Genomic DNA, 13,317 nt, shown 5'->3' with positions numbered 1-13,317 from the left:
ACACGTAAAATAAATATTACAGTCCCATTCATATTGATGTTGCCTAAGGAATGATACAAATCACCGGAAACTTGCCAAAATGGAGTGAATGATGATGGAGGTCGTCGAAGTGGGTCCCATGAGAGGTGGAGCAACGGTCCTAACTACTTCTAAGATGGTGCTGTTCTCTTTCCAAAATAACTTCAAACATAATAAATTTCAATGGCTCAAAATATAAACCTTTTTGGAGGACACAACTTTTCAAACCCATTTTGTGAGAACCACTGTGCATATCCTTTGAATTAGGCGGCTACCATTTGTTGGGGGAAGAAGGTTCAATGCATGGCCCCAAGAATGAGGGAGGGAGAAATTAGCGGCGGGTTACACCAGAGAAAACAGCTCCGAGATGAAATGTTAACTTTGTCCATATTGATGGCAACAAAGGTATTGGATGAAGATGAATCAACACCCTCCAAAATCTTCAAATACCTCCAAATAAATAAACGGATCAAATCAACAAAGAAGCGAGCCTTCTTAATTTTATGAGACCAAGGGCTTTCTTTTTATTCCCGTGGGACTAAAATCTCCTTTTAAAGCTTCTTCTTCTTCATTTTTTTTTTTTTTTTTTGGAAGATTGGAGTGTACCGACCTAGATAGGACCAAAGCAGTCATAGCATAAGGGTATTTTTACCCTCTAAGAATTAAAATATATATATAATTTCATAGTTAAAAAAACTTAAGTTTGAAATGAACAGACTCCTACCTCAATCATGTCATAGCACGACTTAGGGCCCGTTTGGCCAAGTGGATTGGAAGTGATTGAGTGGTATTAGGGTGGATGGCATGGATTTCTAGGTAATGACGGCGTTGTCGGTGGATTGTCGTGGATTGTCTTAAGATCTATAGGATTGCTATATCCCAGAATTGATGCATAGAGACTGTTTGGCAAGCCTGGCCAATACCGAGATTTAACCTTTCCATCCCTTCCAATCCCTCGAACCAAAAATGTCCCAGGCAAATTTGAACGGATTAGGGTGGATTGGATGGGATTTAAAGGTAATGATGATGTTGTCAGTGGATTGTCTTAAGATTCCTCATATTGGGATCAGATCACCGGTCTGTTTGGCACACTCGGCCAATCCCGGGAGTTAACTTCTAATCCTTTTTAATACCATCCAATCCACCCGGCCAAACGGGCCCTTAGTGGACCAATGCCCTAAATTTTTTATCGGAACCAATACCCCCAAGTATCGCGGGAGCTGATTAGTGGTTGTTACCCTTACCGTTGGGCCCACCTTAATGATGTTATATATATCTACACCGTCCATCCATCCGTTTCTCCAGCTCAGTTCAGGACGTTTTCCAAAAACTTAAATTGATCCAAATCTCAGGTGGACCACACCACATGAGACAGCGGTGATTGAAAGGTGACCATTAAAAGCTTCCTAAGGTTCACAGTAATGCCTAACGTAATGTTTCCTTTGCATCTAACCCCTTGATAAGGTCAAAAGACCTGGATGAACGGAAAATATAAAGATAAGCTTAAACCAAAACTTTTGTGACCCACAAAAATCATTTAATGGTCATTCACCAATGTTTCCAAACTTGTGGTCCAATTGAGATTTGGATCTGCTTAAAGTTTGGGATCGCTTTATAAAAATAATGTGGTAAAATGGATGGACGGAATGGATACATATTTAAAGAAAAAAATAAAAAATAAAAATAAATAAAAATAAAATCTAGGTAGGCCCCACACGGTAAGGGTAACACCCACTACGGTGTTAGCCGGTAACACCGAATCCGCTCTTTGATCCTAACTAACAGATACGGATCTTTAATGGTCGCTTTAGGATAACTTGATTGAGGTGAAGTCAGGAAATGTCTCATTCCGTGACAGGCCCACCATATTTTCCGATTAGGTTACAGGAGGGTCGCACAAACATGGGCAGTTTCTCTGGCTTGAAACATAAGGACGGCCCACTCACCAAATGGCATCGAGAAAATGAACCGTTAGGAAAAAAACCAAAAACCAACAGTCTACCTTCATCATAGGTGTGAGGTAGTAATGGTGAGTGGACCCATTTTATTTTGGTATTATGAAATATCCAATATTTTTTTCTCAAGATGAATCGTTTGGATCTCACCAAATTTTGATATTTTCACATGCGTGCTGCGAATTCACTCCTCAAACTCGATTTGCGCGAATCCCTTGAAGAGCCCTGGATATAAGTTTGGAACGAAAGTATAACTGACGGGTGACGGCCGCCATTTAATCTCCGCCTTTTTTTCCGAATCAAACAGAAAAGAGAAATTTGGCACTGTGGACCCCACCTTTTATCCAGCTGGTTTTACGAAACAATATAAACTTCGGTTTGCAACTTAGACCTGCTCGTACGGACAGCGAATTTGAGGACGAAAATACCCCTCCTTTCACGGAAACGGATTGGGTACCCCTGCCACCCGCCAATGGCAGATGGTCGGTGGTCATTGGGCCGTCCATGATGTATGCTTTTCATCCATGCCATCCATATATTTTTCCACATCATTTGATGATATGAGACCAAAAATGAGGTATATCCAAATCTCGAGTGTACCACATTACGGGAAACAGTTTTGAATGAGTGTCAACTATTAGAAACCTTTAGGGGGGCCCACTGTGATGTTTGTGAGAAATTATCCCATCTAAGTTCATTCATAGGATCACAAAGACCTGGATGTAGAGGAAAAACAAATTTCATAATGATCCAAAACTTTTGTAACCCCTAAAAGGGTTTCACTGGTAGACATTCAATTCCCCACTGCCTTTTACAGTGTGGTCCACTTGAGAGTTAGATCTATCTTACTTTTCCTCTCAAGATATAATATAAGCTCACCAAATAGATGGACGGTTTGGATATAACACAAACCTCATTATGGGACCCACAAAAGCAACACTGCAAAAAAAAAAAAAAAAAACACAGACCGTCGCGGCATTGTTGGTCGCGTAGTCTACGTTTATTGCTACGGTTATAATCCGTAGCCATAGTGTATCGAAAGTTGCAAGATTTTTCAGGCAAACTCGCTAGACGGTTCTGGACTTTTTCGATAATATCGAAAGGCTTTCGATATATCGAAGCTACGGATAAAGCTACGGTTAAAATCCGTAGCTAAAGGATTCCACTGACCGTAAAAATCTAAAAATAAAAAATAAAAAATAAAAAATAAAAAAAATCCCTGTTACGGTTCATTCCAGACTGCTACAGTACCTATTACTACGGTTATAATCCGTAACCATAAGTCTATGGTCATTACTCGATATTAGTTATCGATACTATCGATCATATCTCGATATTATCGATGACTTATGCTTGATACTATCGAACATATGTCCATAATATCAAAAATTCATCCATTTTTCGAGTTTTGTTGCTGGACAATTTGGCATTCATCTTCGATGTTACCGACATATGGTCGATATTATCGACAATCTATCGCTACGGTTATAATCCGTAGCCATAGGTCTACGGTCATTTTCTTCTCTCTTTTCCCCACAAGTACTATTACTTTATCAACTTTCTTCTTCACACCTGATGCAAAAATAAATAAATAAAGCAAAAGAGAGAGAGAGAGAGAGAGAGAGAGAGAGAGAGAGAGAGAAACAAAGCATTAGGACACCATAGAGAATGTAATCTTAAAAGGCAATGTTTTGCCCGTCTGAGCTTCATGGGCAACATCTTCCTACAACATGAGAAGGCTCACATTATGAAAGGAGGAAGTATCAACAAGATTCTTATCCTATTCTAGAGTAGGATGGTGCAGTGATGAGAATGCAATCAAACCAATATTTGAATTACAATATAATATATTTTATAATATAACTCATGTGATCTGAAGTCTGGCTCAGTTTCGAACTTCCATCTGCCTGGCTTTAGTAAATGCCCAATGTGATGAGTGTTGCTCTGGTTGCTTTGGTAGTTCATATGGTTGGAGTTGGTTATAAAGAGTGCTCCATGTAGAAACCTCTACCATGTACTTCCTAAAAGCCAACCTAAATTCTTAGGAGAAGACTAAGATAATAATGTTGATGATGATGCATTTGTAAATTCATACACATATACAAACATACATACTTATAGAAATATATAAATATGCATATGCACATATAGATACAGATACAAGCATGTGGTTTTCATTGTATATGGCAATTACACAATGCAATTCTTAAGATTCCGGAAAAGTCCATCTTTTTCATAGCCAACAATCATGGCCACCTAAGACCTATCACTTGCTATGAAAGAGAAAAAACCCTCAATTTCTTTTCAAAATTGCAACAAACCCAAGACATCATTTCAGTAGCAATAGTGTAGGATACGATGTAAAGTAAAAACCCACTACACCTCATGAATCAATGTAATTTCAAAATGAAATTACGCATGCATATAGGACTGATTTAGATCGTGGACTAAATCCAATTCCAAACAACACATTCCATCCAATTCCATTGCAAAATTATTTTAAAAAATTCCGAATCAAGTTGAGAAGTATTAACAATATCCACTAATCAATGCAAAAATGATACTTATCAAGTTGAGATGTGACATGCCAAAGTATGCATATTACACCATAACTCTTTCAAGTTATTTTGAATTTTCAGTAACATTCCTCCATATTATCATGCAACAAGAAAGGCTTATTATTTGATTAGTTACTCTTGAATTTAACAGGGACTTAACGTTTGAATTATTTTATGAACATGTTTGATAATAAATAAACATCACTGTTGGGCCTAATATGGTTTCAATGGTGGAAATCATTATGCCCACTGTTTCTCATGGTATGATCCACTTGATCTTTTGATATGCTTCAATTTAGGGCTCAACCCTTTAAATTAGATGGAAAAACAGATGGACGATTTGGATATACTACATACATTCAATGTGGGCCCAATTGAGTTTACTCAGTATGATGGGAGCGTACTAACTAACTCAGTACGCAATCCGATTACGCTTACTACTCAGCGGGGCAAACTAGAAATTGAGCAGGGCAAATTGGAAATTGAACGGGGCAAACTGGAAATTGAGCGAGGCAAACATGAAATTCAGCGGGCGAACTGAAAAATGAGCGGGGCAAACTAGAAATTCAACAGGGCAAACATGAAATTCAGCGGGGCAAACTGGAAAATGAGCGAGGCAAACATGAAATTCAGCAGGGCAAACATGAAATCGAGCGAGGCAAACTGGAAATTGAGTGGGGCAAATTAGAAATTGAGTAGGGCAAACATGAAATTCAGCTGTTTTATATATATTTAAGAAAAAAAACTGAAAATTTAGCAAGGGTAACATGAATTTCAATGAATTTGAAATACAATTGAACTAGCTTAATACATACTTGAAATGCAATTGAACTACCCTAACATGAATTTCAATGAACTTGAAATGCGATTGAACTAGCCAAACATCAAATTTTAAGGTCATTACTCGGGGAATTCAACCAATCATGAACCGGGAAGTACAACGAGAAAAAAAAAAGCTAGCTATCAAGTAGACCACACTGTAAAAGGCAGTGTAGGATTGAACGTCTACTATTGAAATCCTTTTAGGGGTCATATAAGTTTTGGATCATTATGAAATTTATTTTTTCCTCTTCATCCAGGTCTTTGTGACCTTATGAATAAATTGGATGCAAAATATATGTTATGGTGGGCCCTAAAAAATTTTTAACGGTGAAAATCAATTTTCCTGCTACTCCTTGTGGTGTGGTTTGATCTTTGGATATGATTCTTTTTTTAAAAAAAAATAATGCTCCCAAATGATCTCGAAATATGGATGAACGTTGTGGATATAATAAATACATAACTGTGGGGCCCATGTAACTTTGATCTCCTTTGAGTGGGGCGAACATGAAAATTGAGTGGGGCAAACAGGAAATTGAGTGGGGTAAACTAAAAAATTGAGCGGGACAAACTGAAAATTGAGTGGGGAAAACATGAGATTAAGTAGGGCAAACATGAATTGAGCGAGGCAAACTAGAAATTGAGTGGGGCAAACATGAAATTGAGCTGGGCAAACTAAAAATTGAGCGGGGCAAACTGAAAATTGAGCGGGGCAAACTAGAAAATTGAGCGGGGCAAACATGAAATTGAGCGGGGCAAACTAGAAATTGAGTAGGGCAAATATGAAATTGAGCGGGGCAAACTAGAAATTGAACGTGGCAAACATGAAATTGAGCGGGGCATAGGTCTACGGTCATTTTCTCCTCTCTTTTCCCAACAAGTACTATTACTTTATCAACTTTCTTCTTCACACCTAATGCAAAATTAAATAAATTATAAAGAAAAAGAAAAGAAACAAAGCAATAGTATAAGGAAAAACCATGAAACTGCATGGGGAATGATTTTATCCCTAATAGTTGACCGTACAAGGAAAAACACCCATCGACATCAGTTTCCACTAAGTAAATGATGAGAAGATCCTGCACCCTCCAAAATGATCAAAGGCCCGCGACTCTAAAAGTACATTTTGATCATTCAAAAGGCATTCACCATCATTAGTTAGAAAGGAAGAGGATTTTGCAATGAATGAAGTAGGCAAGAAACATATGAATAATTCAATGGAAAGAACATGTACCCAACATTATAATCCTGCTCTATTTGATTCTGAAGCTGCTCAACCTGTTAAAAAGAAATCACAGGAGATGATCAACAATTAAGGAATAGCAGTCAAATTGCTCTTCCATGCGGTGACATTAAACTTACTGTCTCTTCATGTAAGGCCCGTATCCTAGACCGTACCGTTCTATAGGCTTCCGCGGCCCTTCCGGTCAAATTCCGGCGACTCTCGACCTGTATCCGATGTTTGCGCGTGATTCTAAGCTGAGTCCTGCATATCAGAGTCAGCTCAACTCGAAACTTATATCATTGCGACCGCGCCGTCGCCGCGGTTCCGATGCCGCATCTTGCGCATCGAGGCGAGACCCATGCCAGGAGATGTGGGCCCGCGTTCGGTTCAAGGAAACGCCGCGTGTTGCGAATTTTGAGGGAATCTCTACAATGTGTCCCATCAATCAATCAACCACCCAAGTCAAGTACAACTCATACCCTAAGTACAAGCACCCATCCCTCTCTCACCCACAAGTCAACAATACCCATACCTATCCCATCCCATCCTTACCAAAAAGTCAAGGCAACCCATACATTCCCATGTCATATTCCTTACACCACTTCTCTCTCTCTCATTTCTCATTTTCATTCCAAGCAATCCCATGAGAGAACCCACGTCCAAGCTCCATGGGAGAGAGCTAGTGTGGCCCACCTTCCTACCACCCGATCCCACCATCCTAAGCCCATCTCAACCGTTGAAGTCCATCCATTGGAGCTCTAGCATGCTTTGGCAGAAGAAGGAGGAGAAGATCATAGGTGGGTGTTCTTGAATAGATCTTGATCTTTCATGTATGGGACAAGTGGGGCCCACTTGATGTATGTTTTGTATGAGAGGGAGGGCTCATAGTGGCGGAGCCCTCCATCGCACACGTTTCTCTCTCTCTCTCTCTCTCTCTCTCTCTCTCTCTCTCTCTTTCCATTTTGTGGCCCACCTTGATATTGATCCACCCGTCCAACATGTGTGGACCGCCATGATATATATGTTATTCTACACCGTCCAGATGGACTGGACGGTGGTACCCACCTGAGATAGGTGCTGTCCAGCCGTGGGCCACCTTGATTTATGCATTATATCCCAGCCGCCCATCTAGATGGAGGGCCAGTAGGCCACGCCATGCAGCAGTAGCTGCTATACTGGCAACCAGTAAGTTCTATGGGTCCCACGGCTACACAGCAGCATATAACTACTGTGGCATTGACGTCAAAAATTTCTGTGGGTCCCATGCAGCTCTCAGCTGAATGACATTAGCTAAGTGTGGCCCTAATCTCGAGGTACGTACTATATCCAACACTGTGCATCCATCTCCAGCATGTGGAGCCCATCTGATGAATACTTCGTTCACCCTATCCACACGTGGATAGTGTGGCCCACGTGAGGCATGTGTTGCATCCCACCGTCCATCTGGACAGTGGAAACCTTGCAACTGGAGCTGTTGTGTACGTTTGCGAGATTCAGGACCCAACGTAATGTATCTGTTGTGTTCAGTGCACACTGTCCATCTGTTGGTGTGGGCCACCACGATATATGTACATCCATCGCCATCCGTCCCTGGATGTCCAGCGCCCCTGGACGAAGAGAACACAAATATCAGCTCCTTCCTAGGCTGGTGGGTCTCACACGTATGGACCCACCTCATACCTTCTGGGCTGTCCATCTGTCAACGGCCAGTAGCCTACAGCTGCTGGATTGACGCAGCAGGTTCTGTAGGTCCACCTCGATGTACATATCCTCCATGCCGTCCTACCATCCACGCATTTGGCAGCTGTGGGCCCACCTTACATGTGCTGCACATGAAAAGGTGGGGCCCACCTTGTCTGCATTTGTGCTGTGTCCAGACCGTCCATATGTCTGGACGTGGTCTTGGGCCACCGTGATTTATATATTATACTCGGACCGTCCATCCATTTTCTTCATGGCCCACCATGATTAGGACGGTGGGCCCTACCATGGAGCATGTGTTCATCCACGCAGTCCACCATCCAGATATGGACGGTGGACCTTATTTTATATTCTCCAGCCGTCCACCCCTTCCCGGACGTTAGATGGAGTCTCATTAAATGATATATATATATATATATATATAATATTATTAATATGAAATATATTATATTGCATGGTTGGACCCACCTGCTGTAATCATATTGGTGGGTATATCTCACACCAGCAGATATAGCTGCTGTGATAGCCATTAGCTTGACCTATGGCCAGATCATGGGGTGTGTTGCACGAGCCGTCCATTCGTGTAGGGCCCCACCGCAATGAACGTGTTATATCTGAGCCATCCATCCCTGCAGGACCCACCTAATATATGGGTTTAAGTTATTTGTACCGCCCATCCGTAGGGCCCACGCATGATGTATGTAACTTGCTTCCACACCATCCAGATGGATAAGACGATGGGACCCACCAGATGTATATATTTTATTTCCATCGTCCAGAGTGGAAATCCAACCACCATTGATGTATTTATTCTATATCCACGCTGCCTATCAGGTGTACCACGCTGCAAACAGTGGGGGTCTGAATGTCTACCATCGAAACCCGATTTTGGGGTCACAGAAGTTTTAGATTAGTATTAAATTTGTTTTTCCTCTTATGACAGGTCCATGTGACCTTATGAACAGATTGGATGGAAAATAAACATTATGGTGGGCCCTACCTTGATTGCACTTGTGGCCCATTAGTGCGGCCCATTGATGCGGCCCACTTGATGTGTATGAGGCCCATTTGTGCGGCCCATTGATGCGGCCCACTTGATGTGTATGAGACCCATCAGTGTGGCCCACTTGATGTGTATGAGGCCCATTTGTGCGGCCCATTGATGCGGCCCACTTGATGTGTATGAGGCCCATTAGTGCGGCCCACCTTTTGTGTATTCGAGGCCCATGGGTTGTGGTCCAATGTGATGTATCTGAGGCCCATGAGACGTGGTCCATTAAGATGTATCTTCGGCCCATATGTCGTAGCCCATTGAGATGTATTCAAGGCCCATGGGCAAGACTTGATATGATGTAATCAAGGCCCATGGGCAAGGCCTATTGCAATGTGTTCGAGCTCCGTGGGTATGACCCATTGTGATACATTCAAGGCCCTTGTATGAAGCTCGATGTGATGTATGTGAGGCCCATGAATGAGGCCCATAAGTGATGTGCATTAGGCCTTTGTGTGAGGCCGTGGGCCCATTATGTGTTTGGCTCTATGTGGGCCATTCCTTGGGGGCAATGCTGGTTAAATGTCCACATTGTCGAGGTCGATTATTGATACCGATTATGAGTATATGACAGCATAGCATCATCATACATGCCCATACGCATCATCTGCATGTTTTTTATGAGATGTGGTTGACCATTGTATATGTCATTAGGCAGGTTGTTATGAGACTCCCTGATAGGCGGAGGTCATCTCACATGAGTGCACGGTATGCGCACGATTGATGTGTGATTGGATTGTATGACTCATGCATCTTGCATTGTGTGCCCTATCGATATCAGGGCCGTAGCCTCCACAGACATATCGTGGATGGTCAGATGGGACACCGAAAATGTTTGGTTCTAGCATACGGGCGCTATAGATGTCCCTGGGTGAAAATCCCTAAACCTCCGCGGTCAGGAGACGCCCCAACGTCGAGACCAAGTGGATACATGAGCGCCCGAGTGCCGAATACCAGGAGGCCGCGTCTCCCACTGTGTCGTGGTCGGTTGGGAGGGGGTGTGGCCTTACCTGCCTGAGGGTAGGGGGCAATACTAGGCTGAGTTTGACCAGCTCGTGAATGGGTCCGCTATCGACATGCCGGATAGGTATTGACAGACTATTGGCTAGGCGGATAGTGAGGTTTCTTACGCTCACTTGGACTGTGCGGCTGGGAGAGCGGCAGTGCCATTTGGAGTGTACTAAACCCCGGTGATGATCCCAGAGATGAACCGTACTGATATGTGGACTTAGTGAGTAGGAGTTGCATACTCATTCATTCATTCATCATTCACTATCCACTCGGCCTGGTGGTGCGCAACTATTTGTTACATGTACCTTCGCAATGGCCAGGATTTCGGTTGGGGCGCGCGACTAACCTGAGATCAGGAGTTTACCACATTGGGTCTGATTATCCAAATTAAGTGTGGGATTAGTTTGGATAGAAGTCCATTGTGATGGACCCCATAGCCTGTGATACTACATACTACCATACCGACTTCACACTCCAGCATGGTCATTCCATTTGTACTGCATGTTGCATTACCTCCGCAGCATATGGTATGGTTGACGCTATTCATTTTACTTATCAGGAATGTATATTGTATTGCATTCTCTATATCTGATATTTGGGCTTTTTATGACTCCTTATTTGCATAGCTGTTCTATATTGCTTACTCTGTTATCTTATGATTTATGATCTTATCAGTATTTCTGCTTACTTTGATAATTCATGATCTTTGTCAATCTTTCTGCTTATTCCGATAATGTACGATTTATGGATTACTAGTATTTTCGGCATTGTATGATGATGGCATTGTATTAAATACTTGGCACTTACCTTGTGCACACACTTATACCACCCTCTAAGCTTTCTATAAGCTTATGCACGATAGATGCGTGCAGGTGATGTTAGGTTGCAGCAGTGTTAAGCTTGGAGCATGCAGCGATCTTCTGGAGCTTGATTTTCGATTTATGTATTTTCCTTTCAGCATTGTACTCAAATGATTTTATTAGTGGATATGTGATGATGATGTTGCCTTTGTGAATTAGGTAATCTTGTGGTTATGCTTATTACGAGTTAAATTTACAAAAAAAAAAATATAAAAAGATCCTCCTTGTAGGATCCCAGGATCGGAGTCTGGCATATGGACGCTGGGAGCCGAGAATGGGGTACTATGGAGGCTGTCGGCACCGGATTCGGCGATCGGGATTCCTGTGAATCCGATTTTCGGGTTTGGGGCGTGACACTTCATCAATATCATCATCATCATCATCATCATCATCATCATCCGGGACTTGTGGTGGATTGAAGAAGTTGAAGAAACTATCACATTGTTTAGTTTTTGTGATGGGCTTGGCATTCTTTGATTCCTTCTTTGGCTTCTTTTTCAGAACCTTCTGTGTCAGGCTCTTTCCAAGATACCATTCAATCTCCATCCTATAAGTACCCCAACCATATTTCACATCATGCAAGAAATAAAATTGAACTAAATTAAATACAATACGAAGAAGAAGACCAACTAGTAAAATTTCTTAGTCATGGAAAGTTATGAGCAATAACAGCACCCTATGGCCTTCTCAAGAATAGGTTCATCATCGCCAATCATGTGATATGTCTTTGTTATAACAGTGTTCTTGAAGTATGGGTTAGGATCAAAGAAGAATTTGAGCTTGAAGCCCTTGGGATCATTAATTCTGAACCACTTGATATCTTTGAGATACTTGAGAGCCCCTTCATCGCCTCAGAAATCTGAAATGAGAAATAAGGAAATCATAAGAACCATACTAGAAAGAAAGAGAAAGAAAAAGAAAAAGAAAACACGAGTTGGTGAAACATCATTTTTTGAGTCATTTACCTCCTCACCAACCACTTCATTGGTTTTCATTGCAGTGAGCCAAAAATTTGGTACTCCTTTCTTTGAAAAAACAACACACAATAAGCATCCTAAACAAAGTATTTCCAATAAATTGGAGCACTAAAGGTTTGTTAAATACCTTCTGTAGCTTTATCCTCTGTAGGTGTTCCCTCAATGCCCAGAGCAACATAAAAAGCTACCTAAACTAAGTAATACTTGCTGTGTGCAACCCAACATAATGTGTTAATCACCCACGTGCTACTGTATCAGGTAAAACAATTAACTCGATATGGAAAAACAATGAACTATGTTCAGAAAGTGTCTTTTCAATAAACAAATAAAAATGATACCTTTGCATACAATGGATCATACATCTTCTGGTACTTAGCTTCAAGTGCCGCTCTCTCCTCAAAAATTTTTGCCTCCAGCTCATCATGTTGGCTCTACAAATTGAGAAACCACATCACCAAGTGCCTACTTAAAGAGTGCATCAAAATAAATGCAAATCAGAAAAACTAGAACAGAGATTTAACAAAGTCAAGAATAAATATCCTATAGAACTAATGGAAGAAAAGGACCTTTGTTCATAATTTTTCTTTCCAGTTTAAAATTAACAAACAGAAAATCAATTGCAATTTGCATAAGAAGGTTGGTTAGATTCTTCTAGTAGTATCTGAGAGGGGCCTCAATATTTATGAGAATTTGTAGAAATTGGAAGGGAATGGTGACCTCAAGATGAGCCAAATGAATGAACAAATGTTAACATAGAAGCCATTGGACCAATAGAGAAATCTTGAAAGATTGTAAACCTACTTTATTTGATGTTGCGTGGTACCCTTTGACTAACCACAGGGCACCCTAAGTCAACTTTGCAAATGGAAGAACACCAAAAAATTACCTTTACAACAACTTTTTTGCCATCATGCATGTAAGCAAAATGAACCTTTGCGAGGGAAGCACTTGCTAGTGGTACAAGATCAAACTAAAAAAAAATCTACTTTAGAAACTCATGACAATATGATATGGTGCAATGATCAAACCTACACTGCAAAACAATTGACAAAATGCAACTGAGAATGGAACTTTCAGCTACGAACTTTAGAAGAAAAAATCTGATTGTTATATAACCTTTCAAGCCTTGACTTGTAAGATCC

The 13,317-nt window shown here is 41.2% G+C and overlaps 1 protein-coding gene across 1 annotated transcript; it reads right to left on the bottom strand.

Moving 5' to 3' along the window:
* Positions 1-2,138: 2,138 nt before the first annotated feature.
* On the bottom strand, positions 2,139-13,091 carry LOC131217539 (nucleosome assembly protein 1;2-like). Its single transcript, XM_058212474.1, has 9 exons — positions 13,062-13,091; positions 12,514-12,606; positions 12,303-12,363; positions 12,130-12,219; positions 11,874-12,048; positions 11,570-11,745; positions 6,586-6,630; positions 6,330-6,372; positions 2,139-2,259 (listed from the first exon to the last, which is right to left on the bottom strand). Exons 1-9 carry the CDS (start codon positions 13,089-13,091, stop codon positions 2,139-2,141), a joined length of 834 nt encoding a protein of 277 aa, XP_058068457.1.
* Positions 13,092-13,317: the final 226 nt, after the last annotated feature.

The sequence above is a fragment of the Magnolia sinica genome, chromosome 10 (genome assembly GCF_029962835.1).
Source record: "Magnolia sinica isolate HGM2019 chromosome 10, MsV1, whole genome shotgun sequence".
Taxonomy (NCBI): Eukaryota; Viridiplantae; Streptophyta; class Magnoliopsida; order Magnoliales; family Magnoliaceae; genus Magnolia; species Magnolia sinica.
This window is presented reverse-complemented; position numbering and strand designations above follow the sequence as displayed.